General features: G+C 39.9%; 2 protein-coding genes and 1 long non-coding RNA gene across 3 annotated transcripts in view; 1 reads left to right on the forward strand and 2 right to left on the reverse strand.

The window, feature by feature from the left end:
* Positions 1 to 22,199, forward strand: part of LOC103029841 (cytochrome P450 2B4) — a 281,849-nt gene that overhangs the window by 236,124 nt on the left and 23,526 nt on the right. The gene's annotated exons all lie outside the window — the stretch shown is intronic.
* LOC125780541 (uncharacterized) lies at positions 1,463 to 2,380 on the reverse strand. Its single transcript, XR_007423770.1, has 4 exons — positions 2,107 to 2,380; positions 1,842 to 1,930; positions 1,687 to 1,752; positions 1,463 to 1,565 (listed from the first exon to the last, which is right to left on the reverse strand). It is a non-coding gene; the product is annotated as an uncharacterized LOC125780541 (long non-coding RNA).
* On the reverse strand, positions 2,406 to 21,327 carry LOC111194957 (uncharacterized). The gene is made up of 21 exons (XM_049462970.1): positions 21,087 to 21,327; positions 9,674 to 9,845; positions 7,632 to 9,484; positions 7,418 to 7,570; positions 6,623 to 6,827; positions 6,417 to 6,521; positions 6,086 to 6,276; positions 5,866 to 6,007; positions 5,036 to 5,677; positions 4,876 to 4,935; positions 4,445 to 4,743; positions 4,244 to 4,363; positions 4,101 to 4,148; positions 3,915 to 3,995; positions 3,759 to 3,836; positions 3,542 to 3,639; positions 3,234 to 3,294; positions 3,083 to 3,133; positions 2,951 to 2,995; positions 2,749 to 2,813; positions 2,406 to 2,604 (listed from the first exon to the last, which is right to left on the reverse strand). The coding sequence occupies exons 1-21, from the start codon at positions 21,168 to 21,170 to the stop codon at positions 2,406 to 2,408; spliced, it is 4,752 nt and encodes a 1,583-aa protein (XP_049318927.1). The 5' UTR covers positions 21,171 to 21,327.

The raw sequence follows: 22,199 nt of genomic DNA on the forward strand, positions 1-22,199 counted from the left end.
TTTGCTGTGGCCTTTTTAATATATAAAATAGGAACTCACACTGACCCACACAGTGTCATGTGACCTGTGACATAGAGCTTTCCCATGATGCATTGGGGTGCAGTTGAATTTTAAATTTGATTAATAATTAAGGAATTGTGTATGGAAGATTTTTTCTGAGGTATTGTGGTGTTAGTTTGTGGTGAAATAGATGTTTGTGGGTTGTTGTTTTGTTTTTTTGGTGTTTTTGGGTAATTCTGAGCAGTCACCATGAAGAAGTAAAGCGTGCTTGGACCGTGCTTTAAAAGGCCCCCGTCTCCCAAGTCCCAATGTATTGGCTCTGTAGTCATTACTGAGCACTGGGAAACTGGTACTTGTCTAAAGCATGTCATATCAAAAACACAAGGGAAATCTAATGGGAAAAAGTGGGTATTCAGGGAAATAAGTGGAATTTATTATTATTTTTTTTTCTTCTCTTTACTTTTTAATATCTTTTACAAAAGTTTACTTATTTTACAATGTCCTTCCTACTTTCAATCAAGTTTGTCATGAGCTCTTTAGTGAGTTGGTTAAGCTCCGTTGTGGCATTTGCTTTGTATTTGCTGTGGCCTTTTTAATATATAAAATAGGAACTCACACTGACCCACACAGTGTCATGTGACCTGTGACATAGAGCTTTCCCATGATGCATTGGGGTGCAGTTGAATTTTAAATTTGATTAATAGTTAAGGAATTGTGTATGGAAGATTTTTTCTGAGGTATTGTGGTGTTAGTTTGTGGTGAAATAGATGTTTGTGGGTTGTTGTTTTGTTTTTTTGGTGTTTTTGGGTAATTCTGAGCAGTCACCATGAAGAAGTAAAGCGTGCTTGGACATGGCTTTAAAAGGCCCCCGTCTCCCAAGCCCTAATGTATTGGCTCTGTAGTCATTACTGAGCACTGGGAAACTGGTACTTGTCTAAAGCATGTAATATCAAAAACACAAGGGAAATCTAATGGGAAGAAGTCCAATAGTATAAAGCTGCAGACCCGGAGACCGCTGCAGTTCTAGGACCCTACTCTGCTGCCTAGCGACATAAGTGATTATTACACAGTAGGCGGGACCAGCGAGAGAGGGAGTGAGTGGGGTGCAGGTGTATGCTAAAGGCTTTTCTCCTCATAGCGAAATGAATGACTTAAAGGCTTATTTCAATGTTTATTTCACCCAAATATCACCAATTCAGCTAATTACACTTTATAATGTTTATTTCACCCAAATATCACCAATTCAGCTATTTACACTTTATAATGTTTATTTCACCCAAATATCACCAATTCAGCTAACTACTTGCAATTTTTAATGTTTATTTCACCCAAATATCACCAATTTAACTAACTAATTACACCTTTTAATGTGTATTTCACCCAAATATCATCACCTAAATATTACTTTGTCTTAGAATGTGTCCTAGAACTCCCAACCACATATCAGAGACACAAGGAAGACTTGGGGTTATAAAATGTATTTGAAATAATAACAAAATTCAAATATTAAAATTCACACATTAACGTTGTTTTTTTTTATCCAGGGACTTGGATCGCAACGACTTCTGTAAGAGAGAGAAAGAAAGAAGAGATAGAGAAAGAGATACAAAAAAATATATTAATATTTGACATTTCTTTTTTAATATTCAAACTCCACATTGTGAATTAAATTTCCACACTACCTACCAACTAAATGGCCTTCCTTCTTTCTTCAGTTGTTTGTTTATTTTTTGATTGAAGTCCTCTACTTCACTGAAAGAGTAAAGAAACAACATAATTACTACAATATTACTAATAAAGATTTTATGGAACGTAACACACAATCACATCTCAACTTTTACCTGTGATGATAAACTGGACCGCAGATGAAGACCTGCTCAGCCTGTTTCAGGGATAAATTCCTCAGCGCAGCCAGGCCATATGTGATGGCCTACCAAACAAAATATAGAACAAAAAGCCATTATAAACATGTCTTCAAACATAAAACATAATAATACATTTTATTTATAATGCACTTAACATTTCAGAGAAATCTGTTTATTAAGGTCATGGTTTGAAGGTGCAGGAACAGGAACAATCGCAATCGTGTGACATGGTTAGGCCTACCTCTGGAAATAGAACACTGAGGATGAACTCCACTTCATCTGTGAAGCTCAGCTGTATAGACATTCTCTGCAGCACTGACTTCAGATGGGCAAATAGGGTGTTTTGCTGTTCCTCACTGTCAAGATAGACAGGCACCTTGGAAGACGGCCTTTGGGGAAACCACTTAGAAGGCTTCCCATTGAGTACACCCTACAGACAAATGAAGTTTTTATTATTATTATTATTATTATTATTATTATTATTATTATTATTATTATTATGTCACTGACATTAAATGTCTGTTACATTAAATTTATATATTACAAAGAAAGACACAAACCCATATACTTGTTTTTGATATTCTTTTTTTCTTCTTCGTCACGGTCAGCGACAGCCTGCACGTGGACTGGAACCTCCTCAGTGATAGCCCTCTTTTTTGCAACTCTATACACTGGTAGAATGATTCCCTTTAGCAATTTTCTGGCCTCATCAGTCCAGAAGGCAAACCTTTGGCCATGGCTGTTGGACAATAACAACAGGATTATTGCACAGAAATAAACCGAAGTGCTTTGTAAAAAAAAGTTTGTTGTAGTTTAATACAGTGGATTTTAAAGTTAAACACAATCATAATAAATATGGACATATTGTTCAGAGCCACTGTACCCTTCTATGTTGAAGCGCTCCATGAGTAGAAGACACCACCACTTTCGGATCAAAGGCATGTCCACCTGAAAGATGAAGAATTTGTTGATGAATCTTGATGAATCTATAGTTCATCATTTATATTTCTCAGTAGGATGAATAGTATGTTGTAACATGAACAACATGTTAAGTAACCAATGTCCTTTTAATTTTATAAACTAACCTCCTGGAATTCAAAACCCATGCTTGTTATGATGGAAAGGGTATACTGGAACAGAGAAGATGAAAAATAAGGCATTTTATTCAGTGTTGACAAAAGCGTTATAGAGACTATCCAAAACATTTGAGACCTTACCATTAGCATGAAAATTCCACAGTCATTTCCACAGCTTTGATGTGGTAAGCCCTGAAATAAAATAAAGATACATGACACTTCTATATGGAGTACAGATCACAGGCAATAGTAATATTACTTCAGAGCAGCTAACTATGCATTAAGTATTTACCACAATATCATGGCCAGTCTTCTCAATCCAGCTCCCAGGATCAATTTGCTGAGCAATATTCCTGTAGGAAAAAAAAGTACAGACTAAAGAAATGCAGCCAAACAAAATAGTACAGGCTAAAGGAACGTAGCCAAAAAAAATAGTACAGGCTAAAGGAACGTAGCCAAAAAAAAAATAGTACAGGCTAATGGAACATAGCCAAACAAATTAGTACAGGCTAAAGGAACGTAGCCAAACAAAATAGTACAGGCTAATGGAACATAGCAACAATGTAATTTGCTACATAAACACTGCAAACATTTCTGGACCTAAATATGGCTCTATACTCATCGTCACCAAAACCAGACTCATGCATTGGGTACTGGGAGTCTAAAAAGATCAGCTCTCTCAGGAGTGGCTTCATGATCTAAAATGTCGTAATAGAATTTCAAAATTATTAGCAGAGCTTAGACAAGAAGTTGTATCAAGTGCAACACACATTAATAACCTTAACCATATGCTTTGTTAACAGTAACACTCTCTTACACATAGAACATAGTGCTCTGGTCCATTTGCTTTGGTCCAAGCCGGAAAGACTAAAACGTCTTTCATGTCGACATCCTCCTAACATAAAAAAAATTTGTCAATACAGAAATCCACATTTCGACCACATACAAATTTGGTTTCTGTACATATACTCACTGGAAAATTGGCAACTATGTTGGTTGGATTGTGTTTCCATGTAGGAACAACGTACATATCTTCGATATAAACGTCTTTGCCCTGTGGGAAAAAAATTAGTACACAAAAGAATCACTTGCAGAAAAATCAGAATGTTGTAACACTTCAGTTTAAGGCTTTAGAATGGTATATTACATTTATACATACCACCAGAGAAGCTGCTTCACTGATCAGTTTCATGCAGGCATTCCCAATCTGCGAGAAACAAACAAAACTCATTACTAAACAAGTATGAAAGAAAAGACTCCATTGTTTTTCCCTTTTTTGTTTACTGAATTTCTACTACTCACATTAGAATCCATGTCTCTAAGTAAACCTAAACTCCAGAATTCTTCTCGTGTGAGACACATGGACCCTTCTTTCACAATTATTTCTGCTCCTGGTCGTCCTGTGTCCAGCACATAATTGAGCTGCAAATAACAGCCACTGGTCAGTTAATAATGTGTGCCATGACAAAAAGTTATTATTTGCTTACCAGTTAATTAGCTCACCAGTTGGCTCTGGATTGAATTCCAGTCTTTTTCCCAGGGCTTTATTGCCTCTAAATAGCCAAGGGCCACCATTGCTGGTGAAGGCATAGCAGGGGCCAGTTTTGCTGTTGGTGGCAAGGTGAGGGCTGGCATAGCAGAAAGAGGCACGGCAGGGTGTACAACACTTGGTGACATTGTAGATGGCATCATTGTTAGGTGCACAGGGGGGGCCATGGTTCCTGTCAGGGGCACTGTGAGGGCCGGAGTCACTGTTGGGGGCATGGCGAGAGGTGGTTTTGGGGGCACTACTTCCGCTGAAACTATAGAAAAAAAACACCACAGGTAACCCATTTAAATAAGTTTAACCAACCACTGAAAGAAGTTCAAAATCAAAATTAAGAATATGACAAAAGCACTTTGAGTTTCCCCCACCTTCTGCAGACGTTACTCACCACTTGGTACACCAGTGTCCATTGGATCAGTTGTGAACACCTGTGAGGATACCATATTTCCTAAAAACATAAATATTTCAAAAACACAATACAGTAAGTAACACTGTGGTTATAATAGAAATGTATATATAAAATGTATATATATATATAAAAAAATTACCTAACACTGCCTGGCTGTAGCTGTTCATTGCTACCTCAGCTTCAAAAACCTTTTTGATGTTGTCCATTCGTTGTTTGTTTTTATGATTATTATAATGCTGTATGATGTTTCTCGTGAGAAAAAGATGAGTTGATGGTAATGCCATATTAAGGAAGTAATTGTTTTTACTCAATCTTGCAAACAACTGTTCAGCGACTTGACTGTTGACTTTTCCGGCAAGTTGTGGGACCAGACTAATTCTCCGCAAGGAATCACGGGCATCTTTTGTGTTATCTTCATGACATTTATCATAGAGCGCATAATGCTCTGCTGAACCAGTTATTGGATGACCATCACGGTCTGGAATCTGTTTCTTGCAGTTCAGCCAAGGTAGTGACACCTTAAGTTTTCCATCCTTGGCTTGGGCTATGTTGTCTGCAGTTGGGGCCCTTAACCGTCCTTCATGTGGTGTGAAGGGTAATCTTTCTGGCTCTCTGAGATTAAGGTGTGTTGCCAATCCACGTGCAAAGTCATATATAACAATATTTGGCATGTGTTTCCAAGACAACAAGATGTCTGCAAAGTCACGTGGGCTTTCTGCTAGGATGTTACATTTAATACTGTAAACAATGCCACATGGGCACATAACCACAGCCCAACCACCTGAAAAGAAAAAAGCAATATATGAAAGTGAGAAATTGTGTCACCTCCTAAAATGTTTTTTGTACTTACATATATAAAGAAAGAATAATATAATAATCATTTTTAAGCAATATATGTGGAAGTCATTCCACCTTAGGCTAAAATGTCTCTAACAGCAGTTCCCTCACATACTACAAAATTTATCTCACCTGAGGCAGCCCAAATCTTTTGAAAAACCTTGTCATATGTCTGCCTTGACTGCATTTCTTTGGACAGTCTGAGGAGGAGGTCAGTCCGCGATCCAGAGGAATCCAATCCACACTCCCTACATAATTTTCTAACAAGTTGAACCTATTAAATAAAATTCAAAATATGTGTAAGGTGCTACAATCTGTCATGTTAAATAAAGGAAATTAATAATGTTTTTACCTTCTGCTTGTACAGTTCTTCTCTCAGCCGGTCTTCAGAGACTGTTATTTCACACACCTCTGCCAGTTTTTGTGGACGGACTTTTTCAAATTCTGTGTTAAGGACAAGGTTTGATCTGCGAGTCTTTTTCCCTATCCATGGTGCCCAGAAGTTGAAACTTGGTGGAACTGCAAATGGATTGTTATGTTGACCTTTGGAAACATTACAACATGAGAATACATTTTAGACTAGACATATTGAGATATATAAACATGATACATAGCTCAACATGTGCATTTGTTCCACACACAATTCTGCAATCACAAACGTTTGTTACATTTTTTTCACTTACTTGATACAAATCCTCGACCAATTTTTTCCATTGAAAGTGCCTCCCAAAAATGTTCCACATCAACTTCTCCATTGAAGTCCACTGGAGGTTGTGGCAGGTCACTAACTGAAGAAACAATGTGAAAACATAACACAAAAAAGTAAAATGTAAGAATAATCTGATCTGTACCTAATATCTAAACCAGTTAATTTCATAAAAGTTGATACCTGACAAATGGAAAGCTCCCTTCTTATGCAGGTCCATAATGACAACAGGTGGGTGATCACCACAGGTCATACAAGAGTACTGATAATCATGTTCTGTAAGTGCCTCAAAATGAAGATAGCCTTGGAGAACTGTATCAGCTGAGGGAAATCTTTGACCTGTAGTGAGTTCTAAATACTCTATGACCCTGCTCACTGCAGTATGAACCTAAGAGAGAAACATAATAAAAACACAAATGTGCTGTAAAATTACTCTATTAAGTGCTCTATCAAAAAAGTGACTTGACTAGAAGCAGAAGTGTTCTTTAAGCTCCATACTTAAGTAGAAGAACTAAAGTATTCAACATTTTTTGTACTTAGTTTATTCCAAAATGTGCTACTCAAGTACTGAAAGTAAAAAGTACAAGTATTGTGTTGTGTAGTAACTAACATAGTAGCTAACAAAGAAGCTGAAGTATTATGTGGAGGCAGGCAGCAGAAGGAAAGGCAGACCAGGAGTGTGCGGCCTTTTCATAATAGAGCTTGATGAGGCAGCTTCATCAAATCACGGTGACAGCGCCATCGACTGCTCTGGCATAACATTTTCATAACATTTTATAATTATAACAAGTAATTATACATAAAAAGTAGTGGAGTAAAAGTAGAAGTAGTAGAACTAAATAAAACTCCAGTAAAGTACAGATACTGCATTTTAGTACTTAAGTACAGTAGTGAAGTAGTTCAACTTAGATACTATACATCTCCGCAAATCAGTAAGCATTACTCTTTTACAGATTATAATTAAATATTTTTGTATACCTGTAGCATGTTCCTTATGGTTAGGCATAATGGAAGGGAAAGGAGAACGTGATCATTAAAATTATGTAGGCCATCTTTCCATTCCTGGTACCGATACTGGGCTCCACACTGATGGCAAGACTTACAGTAGGTAGACACATCTGCAAAGCCAATGGTTCAACAACAATCACAGTACAGCCCATTAAATTATGAACAATTACTGAATTATATCTACCACACTACCTTGAACAATACACAAGTTTGTGAGGATTTTGGCCTTCTGTGTAATGAGAACTGGATCACTCAATGGCACATTGCCTGGGCAGTGCTGGCACATCAACTCCTCTGGTATGAGGTGTCTTGGGTATTCTTTTTCCATTGATGGAAGCCGCAAATGTTCTGGCAGAACAGCAGGTAACTTTTTGTACTTGTAAATATACATGGTGATGTCCTTCAATTTTTGTATATCTTTTGGTGGGTATAACTGGCTACCCAGCTCAGCCTCATCATTACTGTCTTTGTCCTCTGTTGCTGTACTCAGGTGTTTCCCCTCCTCAGTGCTCCGAACTTTCCTGAACAGTTCACGGTGTGTTTGGAACAAGTGCCATTTGGCTACGTATTTATGTGGGCATGATCTTTTTGTCCTGGCACAAGGACAGTGCCATGAATTTTTTTTGGTGTCGTACGTCACCATGACTCTTCCCAATCGACTGTAGTATGAAACTGTGGGCTCATAAATCGATATGTATTTTTTGGTCTGAGGGGTTCCAATTCTAGAGCACACAGACAGAGGTACATGGCTGTTTTTGGCCTTGTTTTGGCGATCAAGGCAGAGCTTCTTTTTATCATCACCAAACCACTTGCTATTCACCATCTCAGTAAGTGTTTCTTCATTAAGTACAGGGGAGGAGGCATACAATGCACAGTATGTTATTGATTTGAGGTGTATGCACTGATATGCCTTAATCCCACTCCTCCATGCCAACTCCATGTTCACTTGACACTCAGTGGATTCACAGGATACATGTTGATTTTCCCCCCATACTTTATTTTGAACATGCAGAGGAACACTTGTACCATGAAAAGCTTTGTAGACCGTATAAATTCCATTCTCTGGATCTATGCATTCACTCTGGAGATTTGAACTTGCTGTTATGTCCTTATATTGGTGTGTATGTTTCCTTTCAAGGTGCCTTTTTAAATTTTTTTTGTTCATGACAACCTGGCATTTGGGACATTTGTGCTTTGCACAGATGCTTTTCACCTGTGTTTTTGGCATGGTTGTCACATTGACAGTGGTGGAGGTTGCTGAAATTGAGCTGGTGGAAGTTGTTGGAGCAGGGGTGGTGGTGGTTATTGGAGCAGGGGTGGGGGTGGTTATTGGAGCAGGGGTGGTGATGGTTGCTGGAGCAGGGGTGGTGGTGGTTATTGGAGCAGGGGTGGTGGTGGTTATTCGAGCAGGAATGGTGGTGGTTATTGGAGCAGGGGTGGTGGTGGTTGTTGGAGCAGGGGTGGTGGTCGTATTTGGAGCAGGGGTGGTGGTGGTTGTTGGAGCAGGGGTGGTGGTGGTTATTGGAGCAGGGGTGGGGGTGGTTATTGGAGCAGGGGTGGTGATGGTTGCTGGAGCAGGGGTGGGGGTGGTTATTGGAGCAGGGGTGGTGATGGTTGCTGGAGCAGGGGTGGGGGTGGTTATTGGAGCAGGGGTGGTGATGGTTGCTGGAGCAGGGGTGGTGGTGGTTATTGGAGCAGGGGTGGTGGTGGTTATTCGAGCAGGAATGGTGGTGGTTATTGGAGCAGGGGTGGTGGTGGTTGTTGGAGCAGGGGTGGTGGTCGTATTTGGAGCAGGGGTGGTGGTGGTTGTTGGAGCAGGGGTGGTGGTCGTATTTGGAGCAGGGGTGGTGGTGGTTTTTGGAGCAGGGGTGGTGGGGTTAGTTTTAGCTGGGATGTGGGGTACAGAAGAGTCCTTCTCCTTGCACAAGGACACATGTTTAATGAAGTCTGCTTTACGTGACAGCGTTGACTGGCAGTGGATACAATGGTAATGCAATTGTGGTCTGCACTTTAATCCACATCTGTGAATGGTGTACTCTAAACCATAAGAACAGAAAATTATAGCATCATAATATTTAAAAGAGTAAATTATGATTTCTCAAATTTACAATTTATTTACCACAAACAACGCACGGGGGGATAAGTGGGAAAATTATAATTAAATGAAAAATAACATTCATAAACATAATTCCAAATGCATTTCACAAGAGAATGTTGACAAACTACCTTTTTGGAAAACAGCTCGGCTGAAATGGCTTTCTAAATGGGTTTTGACTTTGCTTAACTTTGTTGGGTTGAACAAAGATGAAGAGCAAAATGGGCAGTGGAACTTTTTGCAGCATGTGGTGCATCTTTCCAGTTTAGGCATAGCTCGACCCTCTTGAATTGTTATATGCATCTTGAAAAGCAGACAGGATAATCAGTAAAATTTAAAAATTTCATAAAATTACTGTTACAAATGACAACACGTATTGTTCACTGATTTAATGTACTGAAACGTAGTGAACATTTGATACAGATTTTTGTCATCGTTTATATTTCAATCAATGTGCTAATGTAGTGGATTAAACAGAGGATTCCTGCATCGCTTGGACACACACACACACACACACATACACACACACACATACTACCCCCACTTTATGGTCTATAAGGAACTTCAACCCCCAGAACACTCTAAAAGCCTTGGAGTTATCTTTTTCAAACAGCCTTAAATTTCAAAATGACATTTCCTGACTATTTCTTCACTCAGCCTCGCTCGAGAACCCTAAATGCAAGTCAGGGTAAACATTTTTAAATTCTTTTTTGACATTCCTTCAGACGCTGTCAGTCGTAAATCTGGATTTAGGACCGTTAATGTTTAAACATCTGGAACTGTGCACAATTGTGGTTTTGCCAACAGCACAATCACCAAGACAAGGACGGGACTACGGGACTTGAGAGAGGGTTCAAAACTTAATGAATGCCTTGGAAATTGTAAATTCACCAAATATATTATACCAATTTAGGGGTTTGTGCTTTCTGCAACCACTTAGAAATAAGATTCATGAAGTTAAAATGAATGCTCTTAGCTTGGAAATTACATTCCCAACACCAACTTCACCAACTTCCCCCACGGTCGTAAATTCCGACGACAGCCGCTTATCTAAACACAGCAGAGGGGAGGAATTTCTCACTAAGAAGATTTTGCTTAAAATACATATATATTGACTATATAAAAAAGGTGTTTTATAGAATGTTTACTAAATAATGGTATATGTGTCTGGTATATGGTATATGTGTTTGGATGTGTCCTGATTGAATTCTCCTACACATTCAAGTCTGAATCAACAAGGTTTAATTAGCATTTGATAATATAGCTTTATTTGGTTATCAGTGGTTTAATCATGTATTTTCTTTTAAGTGATTTAATTGGGTTTAAATAATATCATGACTCTTGATCTCTTTCTGACAGAGTACCATCCATCATTGTATTTCTAAGATTATCTTGAGTATTACAAAACTGTTTGTGGGCAATATATATATATTACATTTATTGTGATTCAATTGTAAGATTGTGTTTCCTGAATTTATCCTCACAAACTGATATGCTGAAAAATGTATTTTGATCCACTGTTTAGTTGAGTTTTCTTTTGGTTGGGTCTATTAGACAAATAGACCACTAGCTGATGCATGCTGACCATGTGAGGGGGGGGTTTATGGCCCTTTGTGAATCCCCACCAAAGTTTGAAATTGCTCCTAGACCAATCAAAACACAGACATTTGGGCCACAGGGCCAATCATAGCTCAGGGGCCAAACAGGCCACAGGGACTAATAGTTTAAACTGGGCAGACACAGTTCAGTTTTCCAGTTTTAGAGTTTCCAGTTGAGTTTTGGGAGTTCAGGCCAGTTCAGTTGGGAGTTGAAGAGAAGGAGTTGGAGAAGATGAGTTGAGGAAAACAGTTAGAGGAGAGAGGTTAGGGAGCCAGAGATGGAGAAAGGATAGACCGTTAGTTTAGTCATCTTAAGTTAGTTTTCTTAGACTAGTGCATTTAATCTTCAAGTATATTAATATTAGCTATCCTAGTTAAAATATCTAAGGTTATTTTACAATCTACGAAGCCAAGCATTATTCCATCTAAGTTTAGCTAAAGTACAGCTGAAAAGGAGATCCGCCAGATCCAACCCAGAAACCTGCGGTCCGGAGGCCACCAGCAAGCCACCTGAGAGCGAAGGGATTTCCCTGTGGGTTCTACTGGGGCTCCGTGCTGACACAGGAAGTCCACCCACCCTGCAGACAGGCTCACGTGATCCTTTTTCGGGGTGAAGCAGCAGACGACCAACCCAGGCGGACGTCACCAAGGCTCACTTCAACAACTCAGAGTAAGGCAGAGCTGGGTTTAATCTTTCGGCAGATGGTGTCTGTTGGTCATGGTTTGGTCGGGTCTTTAATAGAGCGTCTTTAGTATAGATGACTCATTTTGAGTGGCTTGGTTGGAAATAAGAATTGGTTTCGTAGACTTAAAATGCCTTAGACCCTTATTTAGAAATACTCACTTAATAGTTATATTAATCTTTATTCCTTTCATATCAGCATTATAACGTGTTTGTCTTTTATTTCTCATTTATCATTCTACACTATGATTTGATAGCTAATGGCTACATTTATGACTTTTTAATGAATTATTTACTCATATCTGTGTGATTTAATAAATACTTTTATTTTACAAAACCTGTCATTTCAGTGTGTTTTTCTGGATAACTTGGTTATGAAAATTTCTGTCACCTGTAGAAACCACACCCTGAGATGTCTTGTGTTATTAATTAATTTGATTAATTAATTAATTAATTAATTAATCTAATTAAATTAATTTAATAACTGGCGCCCAATTAAAAATTATTTCAACATCTCAATTAGCACCAGGTATTAAACCACTGAGCCGCTACATAATTGGCTCGCCAACGTGGGGCAGGATTATTATTGGCTCTCCGCCGCGAGACCAGAATATATACACATTTCATAACCAGTTCCAGAAAATAGCGCTGTAAGTTGCAGAATAAAGTGTATTTTGTTGTTATTATTAAATGCGTTAGCTGCTGGCTAGCTGGCCTAGTTGGAGTTAACTGCATAAACCCAGCGTGTTAGAAACACACGCACATGTTCTACACGTGTTTTTGTTTACAATTCAGGACTGGCCAGTCCCCTGTGTGTGTGTGTGGTATGCGAGCGCTCTTGAAAACATTACGCTTATTTGTAAAATAAGCTTGGTTGACACACCGCCGTGTGTGGGTAACCTTAAACCCGGGTGTATATACGTGTATATACGTGTGTACTTACATAAAGTTCGAACTGTTTCCGGTAAAATAGACATATTTTGCCAGTGTTGATCTGATAAGGCCTTCGCGCAGCCCTGAGTCGCGGATCTCCGGCTCATCGACTCCGCGCTCCAGTTAAAACTGCCGGTTTTTGCGCGAAATCCGTAAAATCCTGCAGTACTGGACACTTCCACGTGCGTAAAAGAGTAGCTAACTTTTACGTAACACCACCCTGAGTGGCAGGAAGTCTATTGTGTGCGTGATTAAACTAACCACGCCAGGATGTAAATCCTCTTTGCTCATCTTGTGAAGTGTGTTGCTGCTGTGTTAAACTTTAGGACAGCCGAGTCCTTCTCCTCTGCTATTCACAGTCGACTGAGTCAGTCAAATCTGCTGACCAGGTCCCAGACCCAAGGGGCGGTCCTTAACGTGGCATCATCGGTGGGCGTGACCACGCCCACCAGTCGGCCTCTGCCACCATCTGGTGGACAGCCAGACTATTTACACTCAAACTCAAAGGGTGTTTTACTACCCCTCACCACTAGGGGGGGTACACTGCCACATCGCCATCTGGTGTTTGATTTGGGTAACTGCATACAGTGCAGAAAGGTGCATCTCATTTGTTTGACCACCAGAGGGAGCCACTTAGCCACATAGCTGTGTCGCCACCTGGTGTTGTACTTGTGTAATTGCTATCATCCTGTAGAGTGCATTTAGAGTTTCTGTCGCCAGAGGGTGCCAATTTCAAACAAACTTTTCGTTAAGTTAATAAAGGGAATTTGCATTGTGGTTGGGTTAAATGGTTTGTAAATAAGTAAACAAATAACTGCATTCATTTAATCGGTTAATATTAAATAGTTAAATTTAAGTTTCAGGTCTGCTCTCTCAAACATTACTCTTTATGTTACATTGAACCAAGCTAAATAGCTATCTCCATTGAGTAACTAATCACAACATAAAATAATTAACTGGTCATTTTAATCAATTTGATTAAGTAAAGTTAATTACATTTTTGTTAATTAATTATTTTCAATTTAATTAAACCATCTTCAAATAAATTAAGATTAATTATTGATCGATTAAGATCAATTATTAATAACTAATTGAAATTAATTAATTAATTAACCATTAAAAAAAAAAAAAAAAAAAACCTATCCAGTTATCAGTTACTCAACCATATACCCAGCACACCTGTGCTTAATACATAGTTAAATTCTCCCATCCTGTACATAGTTAATAACTATACCCATATTTAGATTTAGACATTGTGTATAGTGCCCTACAGTTATTAAACTGTTCACTAGCATCACTGACAACAAATCTAACTATTCTTTTAAAATTAATCTACTAATTGTAACCTTAGGTCGCCCACTTTTAACAGATTTTCTTCTTAGAAAAGGCACAATGCTAATTGACTCGAACATAAAATAAACTTGTTTGTCATCAAAATTGTTTGATTCCACGTGCTTTACGTAAATCAAAATGTGTGCCACCGAAAAAGCTCTTTTAGAGCTTACAGCTGGTTTACCCCCAGGACTTACCGTCCCAGTCCAACAAATGGACAGTGGGGGTCTCCATGCACTAATTGCCAAAAGCCTCAATGAGTGTGTATCTAAAATCCTTGAGGGCAAGCAACAAGTGGATCCGATTTCCCTAATACTGTGGAAACAACTGCTGTTGTCACAGGATCAACTTGCTGCTTCCTCCAAAACCATTCAAAATCTCCAAGCAGAGATTGTGACTTTAAATGATAGAGTTGCAGACCTAGAGAACAAAACTGTACAGTCTGAAATTAACCAAAGAGACCTCAAAACCGAAGTGCAGCTGCTTCAAAAGGAAGCCAACATAGCTACCCAACTTGCAGCTCAGTCACAGGAAAAACTAAAACATGCTATTGCAAGACAGGTTGAGCTACAAACTGAATTAGCACATGCTAACAATGCAGTCAAATTAACTCGAGACCAAACAGAGTTAACATTTGAGCTGATGATGGAGGGAGACTCCCCCATCAATCCAGCTGGTAAATCAGGAACCCCTGGGGTTCCGGATCCTAAGCAACAACCATCCACAAATACAATCCCTCTAGTCTCCCTTAAAGGTGCTGAAGCGCCAGTAGAACCAAGGTTCACTCAGCGTTCCCAGCCACATGGGACCTCTGTGCAACCTCAAGCACCCTCTGATAGAGATTTGGACAAAATTGCGCGTAACATCCCACGCTTTGAACCAGAACCGGACGGTTCTAATGATGTCCACCAGTATCTTCGCGACATTGACTTCTTCTTACGCCGTTTCCCCAAGGCCACGGTACATGATAAAATCTACCTCATTAAGGTGTCCTCTAGTCGGGAAGTTGGACGTTTCATTGAGCGCCAACCACCCCAGGTTAAGAGAGATTATCCTGCTCTTTGCAAGGCTTTGGAGAATGAGTTCTCCAACCACCTTGTTCAAACCGGCCTTGCTGCAGCTCTTGCAATTAAGCAGAGACGCCAGGAAACACCCCTACAGTACTATCACCGCCTCAGGCTAGCTTATTTCGGCTATAGAAATGAGCCTGGAATGGAGGAAGAGGAAGTTTTCAAAACATTGTTCGTGAGAAACCTCCATCCCTCCACCAGTCGCTCTTTTGGAGTCGCAGCCTGCCCTCGTACGCTAACAAGCCGGCAGCTGCGTGATTTGGCTCTCAGAGGATTTGCTAAGTTCCAACAAAACATTAATAGAAAATCAGAGTCAAATGACGTCCTGATAATTAATGAGCAGTCCTCCCACGTCAAGCAAAAAGGGGCACACAAGGCTCCAATGCCACCTAAGACCCAGTTAAACCACAAAAACCAGAGAGTGTTCCACTCTTGGCGTCGCTCGTCCCTACATTGGGCCCAGCAAAGTGACCAAAAGCCCTCCTATCGAAGGAAAGGTAGGATAAAACGCAGTTGGAATGGCAAACACTCACAGCACCATGCTCGAGCACAGAGCTCCAGCAAACTTCAATCTCCGCTCAGGAGAAAGAGCCCAAAGCACCACAAACGTTGGTGTCCACCTAAAGGGCACAAGGATGAGACATATCCAACTAACCTGAGCACTAAAGACGGCAGTCTGCTCAGACAATTTCGTAACGAAAAACGCAAGCAGGACAATGCTGAATCTGAATTCTTGCCAATTGTCCATGCTCCAGATCAACCTGCTTGGGGGGGTGCGAAATCCATCCACTCCAATGCAGCCTTGGTTGTACAGCCAGACGCTGAAGACAACCACACTGAGGAAGCTCCTTCCCTCAGCCTGGAGGATCCACCACCTAAACAATTCTTGGGTTTCTTAACCAAGAAAGGTTCAACACCAAAATTCTACCTAGCCACCTGGCTGGAAGATGTGTTCGGGTATGAAGCTCTTTTGGACACGGGGTCAGACATTTCTTTGATGTCAAATTCACTTTTTGACCAGGTGAGGGCGACAGCCCGCCGAAACAACAAAGAGATACCTCTGAAAAAGTGTGCTCTTCACCTTCAACCATATTCGCACACTGGTATCACTCTGCATTCTGCAGCCCTGGTGCACGTTGCCATCGGTCCAATGAGCCTCACCCATCCAATTCACATTTCTCCATTGGAGAACGTCCCATTGCTCTTTGGCAATGACCTCCTTGACCGGTTCAAACCATTGATTGACTTTCAGCATCATAGAATCTGGGCACAGGTTTGCGAACCCCTGCCCTGTCCTAAGGCACAGGATAGAGTTCAATGCTATCATGTTGCTAGCAACATTGAGCCACACAAGCTCATTGAACCTTCAAATTCCACGGGAATCAATGAGAAGCTCACTGTCAGGGTTCTGAAACCACCATCCTCAGAATCCCCTACCATGATTCTAAAACAAAACACCTGTTCATGGGCATTGACTCCCTCTACGGCTGTAAATGAGTACAACCCAAAAGCTGGAAAGTCATTCACTCTTAACACAACGGTCAACGGTGAAATCTTTGTTCCATGGGCTGACAAGTCAGCTGTTCACAGACCACCTGCAGGTTCCTTGCCACGGACTAACTGTGATCCTCTGTTCGTGCACCAAAAGGATTGTTCTCTTCTTGTTCCTGCACCAGTGGTTCCAGACAAACACAGTCCCTTGGATTCTTATGAATGTAAAAACATTCCCACCATCTACACAGATGGATGTGCTTTTCGGAATGCTCAGATCAAATGGAAAGTTAACATGACAATTGGTGCATGTGACAACACTTCTTTCAGAACACTGGCATTTCACCTTGATCCACTTGCCACTTACTGTGCGTCTTTCAGGATGCTCAAGGGCCTGTTTGTTTATGCCCCAGATACACACGCTTCATCTTCATTCGTGGTGCCTCAGAGCCATGGGGGGGAGAGCCTAGCCCAGGCCCTCGATCACCCATGGGTGGACCACAAAATGATGGGGGAAACACACCAAGCATTCCCACAATTGACATATCTGCCACTTGTTGGAAAAAGGCTAGTGTGTTTTCAGCCCCAATCTTCAGAAGATCTGTGGGGTATATGGCCAATTCCACAAATGGATTGGGTCGAAAGACTCATGAAATTTGTTCGAAGGAACAAACATCTCATCACTGTGGCAGGTGCATTTGCCAGATGGAGGGGACGTCCCCCAGACCCTATTGAAATGGCTCAGGCCACAACTTTTTCGCTGAACCACACTTTCTCAGGTGTTGGTATATCTCACCGTTCTAGCGGAGAACTGCGGAAACACCCAAAACTGGGAAAAAGCACGCTTGGATACCAACCATTGTGCTACACTGCTGACAAGCTACTGGTGAGGTCCCAGCACAGCACTGGCAAAACAATTCGCGAGCTCAGGTCTCATTGGTTTGGTCCTCATGCAGGGGCAGACAAACTGCCTCGCATCTGGAACCAAATCCCGCATCGTCAGTGTTTTATTAAACCGATTCTCAAACAAGTTCACTGTAACCCAATTAAACTATGCAAAAGCCCCATGGGACAAGTCGGGACCAATAATGCCCTAGGTTAAATCATAATACTGGGCCAAATACTTAGACACACTGAGTGTTCATTGTCCACCATTTTCTGGCCTGACGCAATTGTTAAATTGAGAACGTACCACACATTCATTGTCTGGAACTCACCTATCCGAGTAGCATAACCCACAACAAATTGGATATTTTGTTAAACCTAGAGTTTGAATCACCATTTCAAACCATTAGCATAGCAGTATAATAAATACGTGGAGAAGGGGGGGTGCCAATATTTTTTTTTCTCCTTTCTTCAGGTGCCCAAAACATATTTTGTTTCCCTTCTGACTACGTTTGCTCCGCTATATTGTTCTCAATTGTTGACTAAGTAGTGGCTAATTATTGAAGCATACCTTATGGGTAGGTTGTCTTGATAAAGTTATAAAGGAACAAATAGCTAGCAAACTATTTGTGACCCTTTCCTATGCTTGTTGCCACACTATCACATTAAATTAACTATTTTATTCAGAACCAAAAGCCAATAGCTACAAAAAACAAACAAACTGATAGATACCTCAAAAGAGAAATTGTATATCCATTAGACCAAAAACTCTGTCAGCGACCTTGTAGTAGATTGTCTTAAGAAAGCATGACCAACAAGACACCAATTGCATGAAAGATGTACCCTAACGTGCTCTGTCTACAGAAATCCACGTTGACATCGACCGATGACCCAACGTCCAGTGGCCCATCGATCGATGGGGGGGGAATGTAGTGGATTAAACAGAGGATTCCTGCATCGCTTGGACACACACACACACACACACATACACACACACACATACTACCCCCACTTTATGGTCTATAAGGAACTTCAACCCCCAGAACACTCTAAAAGCCTTGGAGTTATCTTTTTCAAACAGCCTTAAATTTCAAAATGACATTTCCTGACTATTTCTTCACTCAGCCTCGCTCGAGAACCCTAAATGCAAGTCAGGGTAAACATTTTTAAATTCTTTTTTGACATTCCTTCAGACGCTGTCAGTCGTAAATCTGGATTTAGGACCGTTAATGTTTAAACATCTGGAACTGTGCACAATTGTGGTTTTGCCAACAGCACAATCACCAAGACAAGGACGGGACTACGGGACTTGAGAGAGGGTTCAAAACTTAATGAATGCCTTGGAAATTGTAAATTCACCAAATATATTATACCAATTTAGGGGTTTGTGCTTTCTGCAACCACTTAGAAATAAGATTCATGAAGTTAAAATGAATGCTCTTAGCTTGGAAATTACATTCCCAACACCAACTTCACCAACTTCCCCCACGGTCGTAAATTCCGACGACAGCCGCTTATCTAAACACAGCAGAGGGGAGGAATTTCTCACTAAGAAGATTTTGCTTAAAATACATATATATTGACTATATAAAAAAGGTGTTTTATAGAATGTTTACTAAATAATGGTATATGTGTCTGGTATATGGTATATGTGTTTGGATGTGTCCTGATTGAATTCTCCTACACATTCAAGTCTGAATCAACAAGGTTTAATTAGCATTTGATAATATAGCTTTATTTGGTTATCAGTGGTTTAATCATGTATTTTCTTTTAAGTGATTTAATTGGGTTTAAATAATATCATGACTCTTGATCTCTTTCTGACAGAGTACCATCCATCATTGTATTTCTAAGATTATCTTGAGTATTACAAAACTGTTTGTGGGCAATATATATATATTACATTTATTGTGATTCAATTGTAAGATTGTGTTTCCTGAATTTATCCTCACAAACTGATATGCTGAAAAATGTATTTTGATCCACTGTTTAGTTGAGTTTTCTTTTGGTTGGGTCTATTAGACAAATAGACCACTAGCTGATGCATGCTGACCATGTGAGGGGGGGGTTTATGGCCCTTTGTGAATCCCCACCAAAGTTTGAAATTGCTCCTAGACCAATCAAAACACAGACATTTGGGCCACAGGGCCAATCATAGCTCAGGGGCCAAACAGGCCACAGGGACTAATAGTTTAAACTGGGCAGACACAGTTCAGTTTTCCAGTTTTAGAGTTTCCAGTTGAGTTTTGGGAGTTCAGGCCAGTTCAGTTGGGAGTTGAAGAGAAGGAGTTGGAGAAGATGAGTTGAGGAAAACAGTTAGAGGAGAGAGGTTAGGGAGCCAGAGATGGAGAAAGGATAGACCGTTAGTTTAGTCATCTTAAGTTAGTTTTCTTAGACTAGTGCATTTAATCTTCAAGTATATTAATATTAGCTATCCTAGTTAAAATATCTAAGGTTATTTTACAATCTACGAAGCCAAGCATTATTCCATCTAAGTTTAGCTAAAGTACAGCTGAAAAGGAGATCCGCCAGATCCAACCCAGAAACCTGCGGTCCGGAGGCCACCAGCAAGCCACCTGAGAGCGAAGGGATTTCCCTGTGGGTTCTACTGGGGCTCCGTGCTGACACAGGAAGTCCACCCACCCTGCAGACAGGCTCACGTGATCCTTTTTCGGGGTGAAGCAGCAGACGACCAACCCAGGCGGACGTCACCAAGGCTCACTTCAACAACTCAGAGTAAGGCAGAGCTGGGTTTAATCTTTCGGCAGATGGTGTCTGTTGGTCATGGTTTGGTCGGGTCTTTAATAGAGCGTCTTTAGTATAGATGACTCATTTTGAGTGGCTTGGTTGGAAATAAGAATTGGTTTCGTAGACTTAAAATGCCTTAGACCCTTATTTAGAAATACTCACTTAATAGTTATATTAATCTTTATTCCTTTCATATCAGCATTATAACGTGTTTGTCTTTTATTTCTCATTTATCATTCTACACTATGATTTGATAGCTAATGGCTACATTTATGACTTTTTAATGAATTATTTACTCATATCTGTGTGATTTAATAAATACTTTTATTTTACAAAACCTGTCATTTCAGTGTGTTTTTCTGGATAACTTGGTTATGAAAATTTCTGTCACCTGTAGAAACCACACCCTGAGATGTCTTGTGTTATTAATTAATTTGATTAATTAATTAATTAATTAATTAATCTAATTAAATTAATTTAATAACTGGCGCCCAATTAAAAATTATTTCAACATCTCAATTAGCACCAGGTATTAAACCACTGAGCCGCTACACTAAGCAGAACTAATGATCATATCAAACGATGCTTTCAATAAAGAAAAAAGAAAAAATAGAACTACGCTGACAGGCTAATAGATGTTTTGTAGCAAGCTGTCCTAGACTAACACGTAGTGTTAGGTGCTTGTAATTGATTTAGGCTACATATACACTCACATCCTGTGTAGATTACATTGATATCTAATTCAAAACATCGGAATATTTTAATACATTTAGGCTATAAAACTTGATTCAAATTCCGAACTCACATTCCGACTGTACTCCATCGTGCACCAAACTGTGCCACACAATTCGACGACGACAACAGCTATGAGGAGAAAAGCCTTTAGCATACACCTGCACCCCACTCACTCCCTCTCTCGCTGGTCCCGCCTACTGTGTAATAATCACTCATGTCGCTAGGCGGCAGAGTAGGGTCCTAGAACTGCAGCGGTCCTGAATCTGCAGCGGTCCTAAAACTGCAGTCTCCGGGTCTGCAGCTTTACCCTACTCGAAGAAGTGGGTATTCAGGAAAATAAGTGGAATTTATTATTATTTTTTTCTTCTCTTTACTTTTTAATATCTTTTACAAAAGTTTACTTATTTTACAATGTCCTTCCTACTTTCAATCAAGTTTGTCATGAGCTCTTTAGTGAGTTGGTTAAGCTCCGTTGTGGCATTTGCTTTGTATTTGCTGTGGTCTTTTTAATATATAAAATAGGAACTCACACTGACCCACACAGTGTCATGTGACCTGTGACATAGAGCTTTCCCATGATGCATTGGGGTGCAGTTGAATTTTAAATTTGATTAAAAATTAAGGAATTGTGTATGGAAGATTTTTTCTGAGGTATTGTGGTGTTAGTTTGTGGTGAAATAGATGTTTGTGGGTTGTTGTTTTGTTTTTTTGGTGTTTTTGGGTAATTCTGAGCAGTCACCATGAAGAAGTAAAGCGTGCTTGGACCGTGCTTTAAAAGGCCCCCGTCTCCCAAGCCCTAATGTATTGGCTCTGTGGTCATTATTGAGCACTGGGAAACTGGTACTTGTCTTAAGCATGTAATATCAAAAACACAAGGGAAATCTAATGGGAAAAAGTGGGTATTCAGGGAAATAAGTGGAATTTGTTATTATTATTTTTTTCTTCTGTTTACTTTTTAATATCTTTTACAAAAGTTTACTTATTTTACAATGTCCTTCCTACTTTCAATCACGTTTGTCATGAGCTCTTTAGTGAGTTGGTTAAGCTCCGTTGTGGCACTTGCTTTGTATTTAAAAAAAAGAAAAAAAGAAAAAGTGGGTATTCAGGGAAATAAGTGGAATTTATTATATTTTTTTATTTTTTTCTTCTTTCTTCTGTCATGAGCTCTTTAGTGAATTAGTTT

Source organism: Astyanax mexicanus, chromosome 13 (genome assembly GCF_023375975.1).
Source record: "Astyanax mexicanus isolate ESR-SI-001 chromosome 13, AstMex3_surface, whole genome shotgun sequence".
NCBI classification, from domain to species: Eukaryota; Metazoa; Chordata; class Actinopteri; order Characiformes; family Acestrorhamphidae; genus Astyanax; species Astyanax mexicanus.